We start from the raw sequence: 22,103 nt of genomic DNA, 5'->3' as shown, positions 1-22,103 counted from the left end.
AGTTCAGAAAATTTGAGACGTGTGAACTTTTCCTGGGCAAATTACAAATATCAAGGAAAACAGTGCTTATGTGAAGCCAATGATAAAAACATCAAATACTTGTTTGACACACAAGAAAATTTTTATGAATGGGACAACATTTATTTTACATCAAGGAGCCTCAAAAAATAACCTAAACTAGAAAACTTTCCAAAGTACCTCTATTAGACTTTCATTGGGGCTCTTGAAGTTTATTTAGTGTGATCCCCATCAAAAAAGATGATTTTAAAGTTATAGTCATTTTTTTGACGAATTTAGTCGGCTAGTCAGGTATTTGACAAATTCAGTTGGATAAATTTTGTTTTGAGGAGCTTTTTTTTTTATTTTAAGGAACCAGTTGCTACTTTTTAAGAATTTACCCCCTTATTTTAGGGTAGGCCTCTGGGTAAGTATATTGTCTGATATGTTGATATAAACTATATTAAATGTGCATGATGTCAAAGAAATAAATCGTAAAATAAAAAAAATTACAGTTGCGATATTTTAACTTTAAAACTTAAAACTAACTTAAAAATTTAGTTAATTTAAAACCGTTGCTCGGTAGTTAGAGTGGTAGTTTAAAAAGCAAAAATGCAGTGTTCACACAACATTCAATGGCTGCGTCAAATTAATGGAATTCGGAACAATTGCAATAAATTTGATATATTTTTATGCACAAAGACAATACATATGTATTTATATGTGATGACTAATTGTCTCCATTTAGAGTTTGTGATGAAAACAATGAAAAATTTAAGTGCTTTTAACGGACTCTTTTTGGCCTATTTTTTTGTCCATGTTGTCTGCATTGAATCTGATATGTAGACAAAACATGGAGAAATAATTTGTTCTTCTGCATTATCATAATATATAAAAAATGTTCAAGACTTTGTTGAATTGCTTATCCTCTTAGGATATTTATATCCTCGCTTTTTTATTACTTGTTTATTACCAAGGATATAAGTAGTCGTAATTCCATAGGTTTGATGGAGGAACCACGCTGTTCATTAGTGATATTGTCAAAATAGTTATTTATGACTACGGTACCTGTTTCTTCTTCTCTGAATTGCATATTTATAACTGCATAAGACTTGAAAATAACCCGAAAATCATAACAGCCAACTGGGAATCCAAAAGAAGACAAATTTATAACATAATTTGCGAAAGTTTTTTTTTTAATTTTATTACATTTTATTATAATAATAAAACGTATAGTATATCTTTTTTACCCAAAAATAATTTAATAACAAAATTTACATTAATATCATCCGCATCAACTAATTTGGTTAAAGCATTTTAAAAGCGCATTTAAACTCTTTAATAGCAAGTTCAAATGAATTAAACTATGACGTATAAGGATTTATTATATTATCTAATAGATTAATTGCTTAAGGAAATTCTTTGAATAAATTTGGTCCAACAGAAACAAAATATTTGTTCAGGTTGTTAGCTTTCTCTCCTTGATCATTCAAAAAATTTTCATTTATTTTAATGGTTTTAAGCAATGTAAATGTTTTCATTTTGAAGCTGCCTGTAATTTCTCTTATAGCTTCCTAAGTGCGCTTTGACTTTAATTTGTATTTTTGAAGTAAATCATTGGAATAATTTGTGTAATAATCACTGTAATAATTTAATGGTTGCCGTTCTAGTCCTTATTTTTCCCTTTTTTTTCTTTGGTTTCCAGTAACCCTTTTTTTTCTTTCTGTTACCGTAGAAAATTTGATTATTGATCATTAATGTATTTTAAGTTTTATAAGATTTTGAGTTGTATTTAATTGCAACAGGATTTACAGAAATTTTGAGGAAAAATATTTATTATTTTGCATTGAGCATGGAAAAAAGTATAAGAAATATACAAAACTCATAAAGGAAACAATGACGATCAATACAATGTCAATGACGACGGTAAATACAACGCATTGTTATTATAGATTGATATATTGATGTTATATGTTGATCGTCCATTAATGGAAGATGAATACAATGGATGACCGTAAGGCGTCCAATGAACGTCCCTCGGACAACGGGTGCCCAAATATTTTGTTTTCTTGGAAAAATACACCCAACGGGTGTATTTTTCCAAGAAAACAAAAAACAAGCAACATATTTGTTGTCAGGAGCTAATATCTACGAGTCAGAGCCTATACCCCTGGTTTAGCCTCATTTACTCCCGGCATTTTATGGTGACTGCTATATTTGGCTCTTCTATATTTACAGCTCCAGGCCTTTTTTCGCTGAAGCCAAGGTTTACCCAAATTGTGGTCAAAGCCACACACCCAGTAAAGGACCCAGGAATTTTTGGTTGGGGGGGGGGGGGAATGTTGAAATTTATATCACATTTAAGTCTCCTAAAAAAAAAGGTGCTCATTTTTTAAGATTTGTACGGTAAGAGACATAACAATGAATAATCTCAAAGCATGTTTCTTTTAATACGCAGTATTACGAATGGTTTAGTTCTTTATAATGTGGAATGGTTTCTCAAAATTTTGATTTCAATATATTTTATATTTGGTTTTCATTAATAATTTCAATATATTTTATATTTGTTTCAATATATTTTATATTTGTTTCAATATATTTTATATTTGTTTCAATATATTTTATATTTGTTTTCCTTTTATATAAAACTACTCTTATAAATTGATTTTCTTTGAACGATTCTTTAGTATATATATTATATATAGTATATATATTAAATTTAGTATATATATTATATTTAGTATATATATTATATATAGTATATATATTAAATTTAGTATATATATTATATTTAGTATATATATTATATATAGTATATATATTAAAAGAAAACTTTTAATTCTCTATTTGAATAAAAATAGTTGACTCTTCTGCAACGTAACATTGAAAATATTTCATGCTAAGTTCTTATCTCTTCAATTAAAAAACTGATTTGATTTTGAATTTTATTTTTATTGTTCTTACAGCGTTTTAAAATGTATTGCTGTTTTACTAAGTAATATCGAATCAAAATCAAAAGGTTTGAGGATGATAGGTGACATCGGTTATACAAACAACCAAGGCGAAATTTTAAACATTTGTCCCAATTTTTAAAAAACGGTTCTGTTACGAGTGACACAAAGGATAAGATAATTTATTTACCAAAAACCACAGACAAGAATATAGAGTAAGTATAATTCAACTGAGATTCATTTTCAATACATTTGTCATTCGCGCAACCAAGCCATAATTTATTTAGAAAGTTTTATTACTATTTGTTAAATACGATTGCAAAATGTGCTCTTAAAGTACGTGACAAACATTATAACCTTTGTATTTGTAATAAAAAAACAAACTGTTTTTTTTTTTAAGTTGTGAGTTGCATGCTAACTAAAAAATGGAAGAAAAATTTATTCTAAATTGAAAAAAAAAAAAAATACAAAAAACACAGTGACGTTTATTTGATGACGTCGTAATTTAAATGAATTAAAAGATAATCCAAAAGTTGACTAATGCACATCAGTTATGCAAACGCGTGCCAGTGAAATGAATAAATAATGTAATGATTAAGATATAGATTACACCTGTCCTATAATAACATTTGAGAATCTTTTAGCTGCTATTTTACCAAATGCATTTTATTTACTTATTTTTTAATTAGAATAAATTTCAACTTAAGATTTTGTTAATATACATTAAGGTTTATCCAACCCGAGGTTCATATTCATTTGTTAAAAACTCTCCATTTGCATTGAATTGTGTTATTTATTTAAACTTTGTGCGCAGCTCCATTCTAGTCTACTTACTTAAATTACCATAAAACTCCTTATTTGACTTATTGAGCATAATCAAATAAAAGAGCTACTCTTATAACATGCGTTTGGTTGAGCGGAGTGCAGTAATTTTCAACTGGTAAAATGCGGAAATAAGATTATGTGCTTGGGGGCTTTACCATTACCATATATCTCTTTCATAACCCAAACCCTCAATCGATGTTGTGTATTTTTATACACAACATCGATTGAGGGTTTGGGTTATTGCAGAGATATATGGTAATGGTTATGAAAAATTTTTTGCATTTTATTCTTGCATTTTACCCGTTAAAAACAAAGGAATAAAACGATCTAATAACAAGAAACTTCTAATACAAATTAATTTAATTGCTCATTCATTTTATTCATTCATAGAATTATAATATCAATAAAAAAATATAAAGCGATTTTGTGTACTACGTTACACTATTTTAAAATTTTTTATTTATTCTTATCTAAGCTATTTCTCAACTTCTGAAATAAAATAAACTTTAAATAAATAACTTTGTTGAAATGTAATTAAAATAACTCACAAAAAAACTTACTTGGAAAATTGTTGTTTATAAGACAAACCATAAACAGTTACAAAACTAAAAATTTGAATATTAATTATTTTTAACTCGAGACTTTAGATAGATAGTTTTAAAATTTTTTTTTTTTGTCAATTTATTTTAACTTTGTATTTAACGTATTTAAGATGAGAAAAGGTTTTCACTCAAGATCATTTTTGGTATGATATATATATATATATATATATATATATATATATATATATATATATATATATATATATATATATATATATATATATATATATATATATATATATATATATATATATATATATATATATATATATATATAAATCAGTAAAACACATTTATCTAACTTTTTTCTTCAACTTGAAGTTTCACCATTGCTGGATCATCAGGAAGAACTCTTCTTGATGATCCAGCAATAGTGAAACTTCAAGTTGAAGAAAAAAGTTAGATAAGTGTTTTTTTACTAATTTATTATTGCGCTGTTCTTTAAGAACATTGAGCACTCTATTTGTAAAATACACTAACATAATTTACATATATATATATATATATATATATATATATATATATATATATATATATATATATATATATATATATATATATATATATATATATATATAAAAGACTGTAAAAAATAATATATAAAATTCCAATATAATAAAAATGATTGAAGCTTTTATTAACATTTCCATTTAATCAAGTAAATGATATTAATATAATTTTAGCAATAGTCATTCAAATATTCTCACAAATTCTTTTAAATATAAAATATAAGAGACAATCAAACAAATAAAAACTAAGAATAACGGAAAAAGATGTTCGTTTAGAAAAAATTAAAAAACTACTTATCTAATATAAAAATTTCATTTTTTGTTATAAACTTAAATAAGTTTAACGATTTTACCGTGTTTAAACTTTTTGCTTTTTGTAAAGTGTTCCATAGTTTTTGTAAAGTGTTCCATAGTTTTTGTAAAGTGTTCCATAGTTTTGCTCCATAGTATGCTATTCCATATTCAGAATACTTGCTACTAATTCTTGGCAGTTTATAAGTATCCCATTGGTTTATTCTAAGAGAATACTTTTTGTGAACATTTTTTGTAAATTTATCATTAAAGTTTATTAGAATTAAGCTGCTATTATATTTATACAGAAAAATTAAGTGTTGGTAAATATTGATATCATTTATATTTATCATTTACGTGCCTTTTATTAATGGTTTTGCATTTTCATATAATTTTTTATATATGTATTTAAGTCTACATGCATGTTTTTGTAGAGTAAAATTTTTTCTTTTAGTTTCTAAATACTTTCCTATATAAATTTGATTTTAACGATTTACCTTTTGTTATTAGTTAAGGATAATCCCCCCCCCCCATCCTCCTCCCTCCATTTTAAACGTGTTTTAAAAATGTAATTTTATTTTGTTTAATGCAATACTATTTCGTCACTTAAATTATTCTTCGACCTTTAAAAAAATATGAATGTGTTTAACAACCCTCAAAAAAAGATTTTTGTTTTAATCAACAATGTTTAAATTATTCTATAAAAGAAATATTAGAATGTGCCAGGCCAAATTATAGTTCCATTCAAAAGTAACTATTATGAGTCAATTATTCACCTCACATCAATTACTTTTATTCAGGCTTGATTAATTTCTTTGCACATGATAATGAACAAAAGCAGTTTTTTCCAAATTTTTAGTATAAATAGACTGATTTAAGATTTTTTGAAACAAAATTAAAAAAACTTAATACAAGAAATAAATGTGAAATGTTACTTAAAAAATCAAGTTTATCTTTTGGATTTTCAATAGTAATATTAGCATTGGCAAACCAACAAGATAATACCGATATCTCAAAATATGAACTGGTAACAGAGAGTTTGATTTATTATTATAAAAGATAAATATTAGACTAAACTTATATTAGTCAAAAATTTTTTAACTTATAAATATGAAACTAAGTTGATATTTACGTACTTAGGATTACTTGGAGCGACTAGGTTATTATAAAGCTCCTGATTTTGAGAGTTTTCAAGACGAACCAGTTGATTATGAAAATACATTAAAAGAATCGCTACAAAACTTACAAACATTTGCCGGAATTCCTGCATCTGGAATATTGGATACTCCAACAAAAGAGTTAATTCAGACACCAAGATGTGGTATGCCTGATTTTTCAAGTAATACTGGAACTCTATTAGGCTCAAGGAAAAGACGGTACACACTGCAAGGATCAGCTTGGAAAAAAACAGTAATAGTTTTCTTGTTTATTTTAATGAGTAAAGTAACGTAACCAGAAAAAAAAAAGGGAGCAGAGCAAATAAATTATTTTCAACCTAAATAATGTAAAAGTGGTGGGGGAATGATACTTTTGACTAAATAAATATATTTTATGCTGCTCAATAACAAAATTAAAATAATACATTTTGAATAAAGTCAAACTTAACAAGGAGTAGGGGGTTGTAGGGGTTAAAGTTTTTAAACATCAAAAGGTAATTAATGAGGTATTGATTAGCCAAACATATGTTTAAATTAATAAAGGTTAATACAGTTGTTAAAGGCAGCTAATACGCAACGATTAGAGTTCTGGTTCAGAACCTAGAACGTAAGAATAATAAATTTAAAAGGTAAAATTAATTAATAATAATATATTTCTAGAACATTACTTGGAAACTACTAAATGACAACAATGATGGTTTAACACGTGATCAAGTTGAAGACGTACTAGTTGAAGCTTTTTCAAAATGGGAAAAAGTATCCTCTTTAAATTTTAAAAAACTAGATTTGCAAAGTAGCGAAAAAGTTGACATCGAAGTAAAATTTGTACAAAATTATCATCAGGATCCATATGTTTTTGATGGACTTGGTGGAACGTTAGCTCACGCTTTTTATCCTCACACAAATGAAGGTATAGCCTTTCTAGTTTAAAGCTTAATAAATTTTGTTTAAACTTATATACATTTTTTTTTACAATCTGAGCAACGTTTGATGAAAAACATAACCCAATTACTTGATTAGGTTTATCTGGTGATGTACACTTTGACGATGCAGAAATGTTTACCATTGGTTCATCAACTGGCCGTAATTTGCTATGGGTTGCTGTTCACGAGATAGGACATAGCATAGGATTAGAGCATTCAAACGTAAAGGACGCAATTATGTTTCCTTATTACAGAGGAAACAAAGGAAATGATTTTCCATTGACTGATGATGATATTCTTGGAATACAAACTCTTTATGGTAAATAACATTTATTTTATTTATCTATATATATTGAGTATTATATTGTAAGTTACAAAAATAAAAATAAAAAGAATAAAATTTAAATTCTGCTGAAATGTTAAGATCAGCGCAAAAAAAAACAAAAACAAAAAAAACTTTTACTCGAATAAAATGAGGCCTATGATGGTAGATTTTATTTAGTTTTCTAAAGTTATTTTATAGAAAATATCTTGCAAAACTGAAAACAGACATGTTTTTCTGTAACTCATTTTTTTTTATATTTAACTTTTTTACATTATTGCAATACACATTTTTTGTGTAGGTTCTAGAAAGAAAATGCCCAACCAACCACCTAATAACGAAAATATACTAAAACCTAATAAATCAAAAAGTCGTTGTCCGAGTCGCATCATGGCAGCAGTTTTTGACAAACAGAGTGGACTTACCTACTTTTTCAACAAAGACAAAATGTATATAATCAACGAACATCTTAGTAACACCGATGGCCCCTATGAAATAAAAAAGTTTTTTCCCGAACTCGATAACGTTGATGCAGCTTATTTAAATAAAAAAGATCAACTTATCTTATTCAATGGAACAAGGTTTTTTTGCCTATTCTTTAAATTTGTTCAAAGATTAAAATGATAATAAAACTGTTATATATATATATATATATATATATATATATATATATATATATATATATATATATATATATATATACATACATATATATATATATACATACATATATATATATATATATATATATATATATATATATACATACATATATATATATATATATATATATATATATATATATATATATATATATATATATATATATATATATATATATATATATATATATATATATATATATATATAATGAATACATTATTAATGAAAACATTAGGAGTGAGAAAAAATTAAAGTAAAAACTAATATTTATTTCAAGATTAAACAAAAAAAAATTATATAGTTAAAATTTTCTGGATGTATTTTGAAGTCAGCACGATATATTTATTAAATTAATTGCACTCTTTTAAAGTATACGCTTTATAGAAATTCTACTGGTTACTATAAAATACAACATTTTTTCTTCACATGTTTTACATAATTTAAAAAACCAATTTCGCAATTTTTATGGAAATCATTAAGGTTTGACTAAAAATTTTATTGGAACTCCGGTAGAAACTCAGTGCCATAAGTATATGAAAAATTAAACGAAATTTTTGACCAGGGTATGGTATCGCTGAGTAAAATTAACAACGCCCAGGAAAAAAAGTTCTGTAGAATTTCTATAAACTTTTGAAACATATGGCCTATATAAATTATATAGAAATGCTATAAAATTTCTATCGAATATCTATTAATTTCTATAGAAATCGCTATAAAACTTTTTTTTCTAGAAAATAAAAAGTAGAAAAAAAAGTTCTATTGGAATTTTTATAGAAATTAACAGAGATTCTATAGAAATTCTATAGAATTCTATAAAATTTCTATAGACCATATGTTCCAAAAGTTTATAGAAATTCTATAAAACATTTTTTCCTGGATAGTAACTGAACAAACTATTACAATCAAAATTAGTGCGTTAATGTTTTATGTTGTATAAAATATTACCATTTTCTATATAAAATCTCAGAAATAGTAAATGCATACAAAAAAATAAATGGAACAAATTAATGCCTGAAAAATCAAAGTGCAATAAAATGAACTCGTCATGATAAAACTTGAGAAAAATATTAAGCACATGTTTATTACAAATAAATAAACCATAATATTAATAGTAATAAATTTTGATAAACGTTAAAAATTTTTAACAATGAATTTATAACAAATGAATTTATAACAGTAAATATTTTTAAAATGTTTAAACATATTTCACAATTTTTTACGTATTCTTAGATACTACATATATGCAAGTATAGCTACTCGTAGCTTTATTGAAAGCGGTTCAATTTTCAACAAATATAAGGGGTTAAAACAAGACATTAAATATATTGACGCTATTTTTATATGGTATCTCAACGGAAAGACGTATATATTTGCTGGAAAAGAATATTACCGTTACGACGACTACAGCCAATCAATGGATTTGAGCTACCCTCGTGAAATTAAAAAACACTTAGTTGGTGTACCAGAAAATATAGATTCGGCTTTTGTGTGGAAAAATAAAGTACTATACATCTTCAAAGGTAAAATTATAGAAAACCATTTTTGTATTAAAATAGGTCATCTAATTTAATTTTTTTTGTTAATTTTTTTACATTAAATTTGTTTACACTTTTTATAATATATTTCTAATATAACGATACGATCGACGTGTTTTAAAAATTAAGTATGAAATAAATATTTTATTATGTTAACTATATAGCTATTTAGACTCTATTTAAGTATATTAATTAAGAATTATATTTATTGAGTTCATTATTTAATTTACTTTGAATTTTCTAACTGAAATTTAGACTCGTTATTTTATCGGACTAACGAAAAGTTTCACATTTTAAAAGATTATCCAAAACCAATTGCTAATGTGTGGATTCAATGTAATGCAGATCTTGTATTTGATGAAGTAAGCAGTGGAGGAAACCGTTTAACTAGGAACTATTATGGATTTATTTGTGGTGTCATTATAAGTATTGGGATACACTTTTTATTTTTTTGACACATACTTATTATCTAATTTTTTATCTAATTTGTAAACTTTTTTAACAAACGACTATATTCTACAATACAAAAATGTTTATGGAATAAATACATTTTTGATTGTAAATGCTTCTTGTTTTACGATGTGTTATTTAAAGGAAATATCACAAAAATCAGATGCGACCTATTTAAAGAACACCGTCAAGGCGGTAAACTGCATAAAAACGATATGGCGTAATTGCGTCTAATAGTTTTACATTCTTTTACACTGTTATGCTCATTTTTTTCTTTTGGCCACTTTACAATTATATAACTAAATAATTACATGATTGTATAGACAAAACTGTATAAACAACACAGACCAGGGTAAAGGCCTGTGTTGTTTATACAGTAAATTGTGTTGTTTATACAAGGTAAATTACATTTATTAACTTAAAAAAAAACAAAATAATCCAAACTTAAAAAGTACGCTACATTTCATACAAAGAATGAAACAGTAGTATAGTAAGTTGTAAAAGCTTAGCAAAGGGGTTTCTTAGTTTTCGTTACTTTATACCTGTGAAAATATTGCATCTCTTTGGATTAATTAGCATAAATAAGGCAACTGTTTAGTTTTTTGTCGTGAATGCATGCACTATCTAAGATTGAGTAAATTTCACTGTCATAGATATAGTACCTAAAATTAATAGACAAAAAGACCATCGTTAATAAAAAAAAAATTTCAATTTCTAAAATTCATTTCAATTCAACTCAAACTAAAATTCATGTTGGTCATTTTCCTTAGCAATCAAAATACCTTTGAAGACTTGTGCAGAACAAAGCGAATTGCTCCAAGCGTGTTACTAAGATCTGCTATTTGTAAGATTTTTTGGTTAATATTGAAGCCCTGTAAATAACTTTTATAGCATTTTTGCCTTTCACCAAAAGCTGGACAAACACATTTTTTTTTTAGTTGTGTTAGCTATATTTTAATAAATATGGAGATAAACATTTATATAAAAATATGTTTACAAAAAAATGTCTCTTTTAACTACAAACAATAAAATTAATGCAGAGTAAACATCCAAAATGTGAATTTTTAGGGTGTTGACGACAACAACAAATACTTAAAACACCCTTGCACTCTTTTCGTCATTCGTTAAACTTGAAAATGGTTTGGTTTAGTATTAAATGAAAAGTCAAAAAGCGGGATTTCTTTTGTAATTTTTTTGTGATGTTACTTGGGCTCACTTCTTTCGTCTATCTACTGATAACTACAATTTCTTTATAACCTCCTTAAGTTTCTTTATAACCTCCTTAAATTTCTTTATAACCTCCTTAAATTTCTTTATAACCTCCTTAAATTTCTTTATAACCTCCTTAAGTGTGACAGACATGAAAGTTTTTACTCTTTCTCTCCATTTCTAATTTTTTTTTAAAGTGGAAAACAGCATCTTTGGTTCCAATTTAAAAATTTTCGAGATTACTCTCACCTCTATAACTATTACCTACTCATTTGTTTTAATATAATTAGCAAAGCCTTTGAATCTGTAACTAAAAAACTTCTAATATCTCATTCTAATATCTCATCTCAAAAATTCTAATATCTCATTCTCAACTTCTAATATCTCATCTCAAGTCTAAAAGCTTACTCTCTGACAATCATTACGAATTTTGATCTATAACAGAATGGTTCTGTTGAAAATTAGATGTTGACAATTTGGAGAAGACTATTGCTATTGACACCTCAAAGGCTTTAAATAATGTTTGGAATGTTGGTCTTCTCAAACCATGGTCCCTGCTCATGGAACTTCTGTTACTTATTCAGTTTCCCAAAACTCAATTTTTCCTAATTTTTAATTTAGCAAAGTTACATTCCTTTACTAAAACTATTCCATAAAAACTAGTAGTTTTTAAGTTTTGCCAACCGTTTTCTTGCTCTCTAACAATCATCTTTTCTCTCTGTTAACTCCTAATTAAAATAGTTAGGAGTCAACAGAAATTACCTAGAGAATGTGTTATACAAACTTACCAAGTATGGAAAAATTTTAAAACTCGAACAATACATACACATTGTGCATTTTTTTTACTAATACCTAGTGTATAAAACTGGGAGCAATTTGTACATTCAAATTATTTATATTTTCAGAATTGTTTTAATTAGTCATCAGTCTAGCAATTGAGAAAAATACACTAAACGGAGTCATCGTGCTAAAGGTTGTCATGGTAAACTAATGGAAAAAGATTATGTTGCTAATACCTCGTTTACATTATTTGAAAAAAAAACTTTTTATATCTTTTTCTTTTTAGCTTTTTAGTTTCCTATGAAAATAATGTTATATATTAATTTTGCGTTCTGATCAAGTAAATTTTTTTACCTTATATATAATATTTTAAATATAAGTTAAACAAATGAAAAATAAAAATGTGCTTAGTCAGCATTCAATAACTGATGGGAGTATGTAGGCATTCGGGTTTAATATTGTTTTGTAAAACTAAATATTTATCCAATGTAGCCTGAATAAAGGAAACTTAAAATTTGAGTTGAGGTTGATACCATAAGTTATCAACCCAATTTTGTGGTGGTGTTATAAAGTCGAAAAATCTTGTAAATAAATCCTGCATAATTATTTATCTTAATGCAATTATGGGTATTTATTTTAGTACAAGTGCTGTTCGGAATCATGCACTATCTATCGAAATTATATTAAATAAACATATCCTTCAGCCTTCGAATTATTGAACTAAAACTGCTATTTTTATTTGCATTTATGACGAAAAGTACCCAATTTTTGCTGTATTTGTAAAATATAGCAGATTAACTAAAATGTCCCCCTCCCCACCTTAAAATAAGAACAAGTACCAAAGAATAATTTAAGGAGTTATTTTTTGAAAATTCGGCAGGATATTGCTAAGAATCTTTATTAAATTAAGATTAAAATGTTACATGAAGCCACGTATTGCTTTATATAAGACTTATAAATATTTAAAGGACCAAACTCACGCAAGAGAAGTTTTGCAATATGCATTGCTGTTTGTCCCAAATATTTTTTTTGCAAGCATGTTTTTGTTTACAGTAAAATCTTTTAGTTTAATGTGATTAATAGTACATTTACTCTTATGTCAATTATCATTATTAACAATATTTTATATTGTTTATTATTATTACATTTAACAGTTTCAAGTCATCCGCAAATATAATAGTATTATTTATTTTTGATGCTAAAACTTTAGATTATCCGAAATATCACTTGATTTATATGACATTAAAAATATGAAATGATAAAGGTTTGATCGAAAATAAATTACATTAGAATGTTAAATTAAAAATATATTGAATTCTTTTTTTTAATGAAACATTAATAACTTGGCTGGTACTTTTGATCACTTTAAAGCAACAGAGAAAAAGTCTGTTTAAACTTGTTCGCAGAAATTTTGGAGTGGATAATGTAACTATGCAACTATGTAACTATGCAGAAATGTAACTATGCAAAGTAAAAAAAGTTTTTTAGTTTCTAATTAAATTATTGACCTTGTATTCAATGTTACGTGATTGTCTTACTGAGCTTACTTGATAAAAAATGCATATTTATAAAAATGTCTTAAAATTCGTTTATTTTGGCAGTAATAGTAAACTGGTTTGAAACACTTCCATAGAAACACTGCCTCTATCTGGACCAAACAATGTGTTTGTGTTATCACTAACTTAAGTCTATTTTGACAAAACTATAAGCCGTTTTATTCTTGTCAATTGCGTATAAAGTTTGAGTTTAATTTATAAATATTTATATGTACAGTTCAGAAACATACGTTATATAAAAACAACTATAAATATATTCTTTAACTGTTTTAAGTATTATTTTAAGTTTTTTTTACGGTTTAAACTTTCAGGTAAGAATGAAGTAATGATCATTGTAAGCACTGAAAAAAATGCTAACAGGACAAAAGTAAAATATTCGTTGAATGGAAAACTGAGACTACTTATGGAATCGAATCTTTTTTGTAACGTTGTTAATGTAAAAGCCAATCCAAAGCTTAATGAGCCAATACATCTAAATAAATTTTTACAAAAATATCAATTTAAAGTTAATTTTAATTAGAGGCTATCAAGCATAATAGTTAGCATGAATTAGAGAAAAAAAAAAAGAAAAGTGTTTTGTAGAGTTGTAGGCAAGGGCGTGGAGTCGTAAAAAAAAAAGTACCGACTCCGACTCGGACTTCAATTGTTGAAATTTTCAGAGTACGACTCCGACTCCAACTCCTACTCCAACTCTAACTCCAACTCCAAAGCAAAAATTCTTTGAATTAAAAATATTACGCGATGATTTAAAAAAATGTTTTTTACCAAATATATGAAAAGTTCTTTGAAGGCTAAATATTTTGTACATGCACGTGCAAAATCGAAAAGCTTTACTATTGGAGTTGGAGTCGCAATTTTGTTTAGCGACTCCGATTCCGCTAAAATTGTCGCGACTCCGACTCCACGACACCGACTTCACAGCCCCGGTTATAAGTAAACATAATGCAGTGTATTTACTACGGACAATATTTGAAAATATTTTTTTTAAGAAAATTCTATTATTTAATTCAATATGTTAAATTTAAGATATATAAATTCTAAAAAGCTACATTAATATTACAGTAAAAAGTCAGATATTACAGTGAAAAATTTACTAAAGTTTCTTACTGGATAACTATTATTAATTTAAGGTTGGCGTATCGGCGCTTGCGAGATATGGAGTAATTTGGAAACTTTTACTTTTTCAAAGGTTTTAGCTCTCCTAGTTTTTTTTTTAGACTTTAATCTGTAGCACACACTTTTCAAGTTTTATCAGTTACATATTCTTTATCCATTACACACTCATATCAATTTTATCCATTACATACTCATATCAATTTTGTACTTTTATCTACTTATTTATCTTCTTCTCCTTATTTTGCAAAGTCTAGATTTAAAATCTCAGTCACTTGCTTAAATTTTAAACATTATAACCTAACAAAAAAAACCCTTGATATTAATAAGCAAATGTATTAACGCATCTTAATCTTAACTACAATAAAAAAGAAATAATGACCGGCCTAAATTACAGAGTCGACAACACCGTGTATGTATGAACTATATATAAAAATGATTTATTTTTATAAAACTTTTGCATTAAATTTTTTTTTTTAATATCTAATAAAAACTGGCACAAAAATTAAGCCTAACTACAACCCACTGATTATCCCAGCTAACACAAAACGTTTAACGAACGTTGCGAACGATCAAGAACGTTCTTAGAACGTGCTCGAACGTTTGCAATGTTCGTCGAACCTACTTGAACGTTTTGTGTTAGCTGGGTATTACATCTCGGAGTATAAACATTCGCGTGCAGCATTATTGCTTACGTAGCAACTTGTAGCTCATGCAAAATCTAGGACTAAAAAATCAAAAAATTTACTTGTTATTAATTGCGTTGAGATCGTTTTCTTTGTCCTAAATGGTAACGACTAGTAATATTCATATACCCAAACTTGGACAAAATTCTTCAAGCATTTTGATTTGCTTGATTTGCTATTTCACCTAATGGTCAGTAAAAACTCAACGTTAGACCTAGTGAATTAGACATGAATTAAAAGTTTTACCTCAACGAATGTATAAAAAAGCAGTTAAGACAAATTCTTTCAAAAACATCACCTCAGTGATAAAAATGTATTGACTGATAAATGTTAAATCAGTCACAAATAAACTGCAGCACAAAAGATGGTAACAAAGAAATGAATCCAGCAAATGTGCCACAATGAATCGAGCAAATGTGCCAGAAGCTTATTGTACTAAAAATTTGTGCAACTCGTACACTAGAACGTGAACGTCTAAAATCGCTAATAAAATTTTTAGCTTTTTGTTTATGCATTTGATAGCTACTTCAGATGTATACTCTAATATTAGACTCTGGAATCTGCTCATCAAGATACTCATTATGAATCTGATTAAGAAAAAGCATCGAACATTGTTTCAAGTAAAGTATAGACCAAAAGTGGTTTGCACCGTTCATAGTTGAAAACTTTGACTTCGAAGAAAAAAATTAATTTTTGAGCTGCTTTGAACTCATTCTATCCGAGTTTATCAAACGTAATTGTATTATCATACTCATCACAATCATAAAAGTTTGCTTAGAAACTTACAATCTCTTTCCCAGTCAAAAAAAAAAGCTTCTCCCACATGAGTTCTTATGTGGGTTCCGTGTCAGGTTCATGGGAACCCACATGAAACCAATGTAGGATAATTTTTTTTACTGGATTAGAGACAAAATGTTTTCCTGTTAATTTACAGTTGCAGGATTCTAAAGAGACTTTTATGACTGTGATGTTTATAATAACATTTGATAAATTTGATCAATAATATGTTACGTTTGATTTAATTTGGACACAACAATGAACAAATGAGGAATACAGCTTAATAATTGATTTTTTTATTTTATGTTATTATTTTACATTTATATATTTATATTATATGTTGTGTTTATATTATTATTTTATATTATTTCATTATTATTATAATTTTACTTATTGTTATTTTTACCACTTGTTTTTATTTTTTTTTATTATTATTATTTTAATTTATGCCTACTTACATAATTTACCTGTATGTGGTATTCGCGAATTTATGGTCATAACGCAGTTGATGTTTAATACAACTTAGCCGTCTAAATATTTTCATGAACGCGACACCTGCTATAATGTGCTTTTTCATTGATAATTTGAAACTGACTGTGTCTTTTCTACTAGATCTAATATTTCATCTACAAGAATTGATCGACTTATTGCAGTCATTGCTTAATTCTTAAATTTTGCTGATAATTGTAAATTAATAAACAACGTTGATTTCATAAAAACATAAATTTGTCTAACAATAAAGAAAATCACAACCCGTAAAATATTTTGTTCGTATCATATTCATAACATAGAATTAATATTTGGGTAATACCTTGTTTTTTTCAGATAAAAGTTTTGATAGCCAGTCAAAAGTTTGAAGACGCTACTTTAATAAAATTTCTAACTGAAGATTAGTGTCAAACTCAAAAAGAATTTGCTGAATCATTACTGTTCCATGATAATCATTATTATCTCACATTATGTAAACACATTGTCTAGTGTTTGCATAATTTGGGAATTGTTCAAAAGCAAGAGAATTGGGTGCCAAATAAATCCAAGTTTCTAATTTAATAGGATATTATAGGGTGCTTTAACCTAAAGAAACAATTACAATGACTTGTAACTAAACACGATGTGTTTGATGCAAGCCGTTCATTAAAGGTAGAACGCTGCAATATGTTAAAAAAAAAAGTTTTTTAGCAACACAGCAATGCACTTGAAAATATTTGATTAGAAAAAATTCTAATCCTCTGCTTTGTAGTCCAGAAATGCTCAATCCGAATACAATCACTTCCGATAGATGAAGCACGGTATGGTTGAAACTTTAATTCATACAAACAACGAAAAAGATTTTCTCTTATTGTGGATTCTTGTGGATTGTATCTAAAGCAAACTAATCTTGGCAGAAAAATATTAAAATGACTTAACGGATAACGGCAAAGTTTTAGAATAAAGATTTTGGTCAGGTGAATAGCGTGTTTAGAATAAATAGAAAATAGTAAGAAGGACATACGAGGCAAAACTTAAGACCTATAAAAAAATTGGTAATAGAAAACCGCATGTCTAAAATTAACAATTTATAGAAAAATTTTGAATTAAAAGATTAGGATTAATTTTAAATGTTCTTTCTTCCCTTTTCCTTTTCCTTTCTTTCTTCCCTTTTTAAATATTCTTTCTTCTCTTGTCCTTTCTCTCCTTAATGCAAACCTTATTTTAAAAATTGAAATAAACAAGTCTTTGTAATTATATTAATAATTATCAATATATTTTTTCAAATTTAAAAACATTAACGCGACTCAATTAGTTTTAAATCTAATTAAGTATTAGTTATTAAACAGTAAGATTGAACAACATAAAATGTGTAATCTACTCGTGTTTTTTATGCTTTAATTAGAAGACATTAACAAAACAGACAATTTTTTAATTCACACATTGACCAAGCATTGTATTTTTAAATAATATAATATTATAGATGATAATTGTGTTATGAGATATCTTTACTAATGCCTTATTAATATAATATATTGCTATTTTAATTTTAGTAACTTTGTAGTATTCTGAGGCTAATAAGTTTATATAAGTAGATAAAGAAATTTATTGTAAACAATTTTGCATACATTTATTCTTTTTAATTTTTTTAACGATATGCGATATATTATGTCAAATAACTTAACTTTTTACTATTTTTTAAGTATTTATTGTTATTTTTAAACTGTAACCTTTGATTTCACAGTGGTGAATTTGAACAGTTTTGTGGACAAATATTTATAGCTTTTTAAAAACGAGGCACAATTGCTTCAAATTTTTACTACAAAGTTGTGGCAGTGGTTAGGAGTTGTCCATAAAGCACGTGCGCTCATAGGAAGGAGGGGGAGTTTTTCAAAAAGCGTACGAAAGCGTATAGGGGAGGAAGGGGGAGGGGAGGAGGAGGGGGTTCAATTTAAAAGTACGTACTTCGATTTTCTAATTTATCACAATTAACCGGATAATCAAAAGAAAAATTAAAATTCTAACTAAAGATCCTAGTTTGCCAAAAAAGATGTATGGTAAAGGGAGTAAGTTTCCCTCTATGCACATACATGCATGGGCGCCCGCAGGATTTTTTGATGTTCTAGATAGGACACTTTCACGCATTGTGCAAACTCCAAACTTAAGTATGTTTATACCTATGCCGAATGAGGAGACCTTGCAAAAAATTGGGATGGTGGAAGCCTGGGAGCAAAAAAGCCCTAAAACGTTTGCCCCTCTGCCCAAACGTGAGGGCACTAATGTAGTAAAATTTTTAACTTAACTATCTAAAACTAAATTTAAATTTATTTAAATTTTGTAAATAGCAAAAATTATGACCATGCAAATTTTCAAACCCCCCGTCCACCAAAAAAAATGTAATTATAAATTGGTGTAAATTTTGCATGGTCATAACTTTTGTAATTGTAAAGGGGTAGCATTTGTGCCCATGCACACATGCCACCTTTTATATACTGCCTGAAAAAATCGTCCGCGTTAAGTATAGTTTATTTTTATTTGATTCGTCATTAAAACAAAAGAAAACGCATCATCCCTGCCTTGCCCTGAAATCGAACTTCTATCTCCATTGTCGAAGTCCACAACATTAACCTCTCGGTCAAACGAACACATTATTATCATGTTATTTAACTTTATCAAAATTAATATTTGTATATAGTTAAAGACGTTTTTTGAATTGGTATCCTGTGCCATAAACAAAGGCCTTTGGGTTCGTATGAAATATCTAAGGTTATCCGCCATCTTTTTTTTTTCAATAAACTATTTTATTGAAAAAAAGAAAGTTGGGGAGGGGGTTGGAAAACCCTCTCCTCAACTTTCATGGTATGCATGAAAGTTGGGGAGCATGGCAACATAGGGGAGGGGGGAGGGTTTAAATTTCAAAACTTTGGGCGTACTTACTTTATGGACGATCTCTTTAAGGTACACTAGTGCAACACTTTATTATAAGCTCCAAAAAAAACAAAACTGAAAACCTTTTTTTTTTAGTTAAGTTATCTTCACCTCCCCTCCTCCATTGCTTGTGCAAATTAATTTTCGCCGAAGCTGGCGTAAGCCCTTAATACATCACTGTATTTATAGCCTAAATTTTTTAGCAGAACTTTAAAATAATACTTTCAGATAAATTCTGCCTATGTTTGAAGTATTTAGTTGTCCAAGAAGTCCTTACAGTTTTATCACTATACACTGCGGAAAAGCTTTTAACCAGGAAGTCAAAGCCTTCTTCTTTAACAATATTGTATATATGACCAGAGCCGGCTTTGAACTATAAATCACCAGAAATTTAAACCATGGCGCTATAAAGAAATAGATGATAAATGGTTGCTATAAATAAAGAGACGATTTCAGTAAGTAGAATGTAAAAATCAAATTTAAATTTTTACTTTTCGTGACTTTTAGTGCTTTTTGCAGGTTCTTTAAATAAAAATTAATAAAAAAAGAACGGGAGGTTTTTAACAACCTTGGAGTAGATGGGAAATTTTTCTAAAATTTATAAATCATCTTTTCTCGTGTATTAAGCACCTGAGTAAATTAAAAATTATCAAAATAATTTTAGATAACACTGTTTGTTCAGTACCATCATCATTTACAACGCTTTAAAGATTGGGGGATATACACAACCTCGAATAAAATTCTGAGTTTTAATAAATAAATGAAAGCAGTTCAACAAACAAAATGAAAGTTTGTTGAAAAATATATCAAGATTAACAAAGAAGCTCTTATGAAACTTCAAACATATAAATAATGTAAATAATCAAATGAACAAAGCTGTTAAAGTTTATTTTTCGATAAGTTCAGATATGAACAACGGCATTTATGAACAAAACTAAATTATGTATAATGATTTTCAGAGTGTAAACCATATTATTGAACATATTTATTGTTAACCTTTCTTATGTAGATTTTGCAATCATTTAATGAAGATAAGTTAAATCAAGATGATGACTACAAAACAGAAAATGGTACAAAATGGAAAAGAAAAAAAAAAAAGATATATTATCTCTTGTAAAGAAAGTAAAAATTTGAAGAAAAATCTCTGAAAAGCTCGAATGAGCTTGACAATAAGATTGTTGTTGTCTTTTTCTTGTCCCCGCCATTTTTATATTTTACAAATGCGAGAGTTATAATTATTTTAAACGGCAAATTCACAATAATAATTAAAAAAAAAATAACCATTGTGGTAACGAATCAGTAATATAAATTATATTGACTAAATAAAAAAAATTACACACAACTCTAGGAGTTGTGTGAATTACCTTGCTACAACAAAATTTATGTTAATTCGAAACAACTTGTACAAAGTTGCAGTAAATTTTAATATTATATTATTAAGTTCTTTTTGTTTTATATATTTGTTATATATTTTATTTCTTAGTAATTAAAAAGAGTATATAATTAATAAAAAGCAACTCATTATACATGGTAGCATTTCATACTCGCAGTACTACTGATAACTTAACATATAGGCCAGATTCTAAATTTCCAACAGCAGTGATATCTACAAAAAGAGCTGGTGTAAAATATTGTTTTTATGTATGCAGAAATGAAGATGCTGAAAACAAAGGTCAAGTTTTGATCATGTGGCGTAAATTTAGTTTTGCAACAATCGAAACAGAAAAAATTTTCTCAAAAGTATGGAGATTAATAGAAAAAGCATCCAATTTAATCAAATTTTCAGACTAAAAAGAAATTATCATTTTTCTTTAGAACGAGAAAGACTTAGTGTTGGACAAAAAAATGTAATTGGGAGAAAATGTTAAACTTGAAATTAATTTTATGAAGGTTTTGATGAAAAAAAAGATTCAACTAATTTAGCAGTAGTTCCTTTATAAAAAATAAAAGGTGCATTACATTTACTTGCTGATAACATTCTTAGCAAATTAAGCTCAGATCAAAAATATCTTTACAGTAACTGTTTATCTATTCATTCAGGAAAAAATCAAATCAAATATCTGAAAGTTCTCCTGGAATAACATTCATCATGCTAGGTGGCTCACTAGAGCAAACCTACGTGTTCTACGTTTATTTATTTCTACAGTTATGCCAACAAAACAATTTGTTGGCTTGGTTACAATTATTATGCAATGCTATGCACCAGAATGGTTCCATGTTAAATCAAATTGCTTGGCAATAGATGGCGCTCAAAATTTATGGTATATGTCTGGCTCAATTAATAAGAAATGCAGTTATTGATTTAAAATACAAGGTTGTAATGATAATTACGCAAACAATTCCCTCTAGACAATAATTTCT

General features: G+C 27.1%; 1 protein-coding gene across 1 annotated transcript; it reads left to right on the top strand.

Annotated features, from left to right (window-relative positions):
- Positions 1-6,072: 6,072 nt before the first annotated feature.
- On the top strand, positions 6,073-10,291 carry LOC100200988 (matrix metalloproteinase-2). Its single transcript, XM_065807296.1, has 7 exons — positions 6,073-6,202; positions 6,316-6,585; positions 6,993-7,242; positions 7,353-7,574; positions 7,879-8,158; positions 9,471-9,760; positions 10,031-10,291. The coding sequence occupies exons 1-7, from the start codon at positions 6,104-6,106 to the stop codon at positions 10,228-10,230; spliced, it is 1,611 nt and encodes a 536-aa protein (XP_065663368.1). The 5' UTR covers positions 6,073-6,103; the 3' UTR covers positions 10,231-10,291.
- Positions 10,292-22,103: the final 11,812 nt, after the last annotated feature.

Source organism: Hydra vulgaris, chromosome 10, assembly GCF_038396675.1.
Source record: "Hydra vulgaris chromosome 10, alternate assembly HydraT2T_AEP".
Lineage (NCBI taxonomy): Eukaryota > Metazoa > Cnidaria > Hydrozoa > Anthoathecata > Hydridae > Hydra > Hydra vulgaris.
The sequence above is the reverse complement of the archived record's forward strand: the minus strand, read 5'-3'. Positions and strand labels throughout refer to the sequence as shown.

Coding starts and splice junctions, on each gene's coding strand:
- LOC100200988 (XM_065807296.1), top strand. CDS start 6,104: ATGTTACTTAAAAAATCAAGTTTATCTTTTGGATTTTCAATAGTAATA. Junction 7,243..7,352: donor TTATCCTCACACAAATGAAG/GTATAGCCTTTC, acceptor TTACTTGATTAG/GTTTATCTGGTGATGTACAC. Junction 7,575..7,878: donor TGGAATACAAACTCTTTATG/GTAAATAACATT, acceptor TTTTTTGTGTAG/GTTCTAGAAAGAAAATGCCC.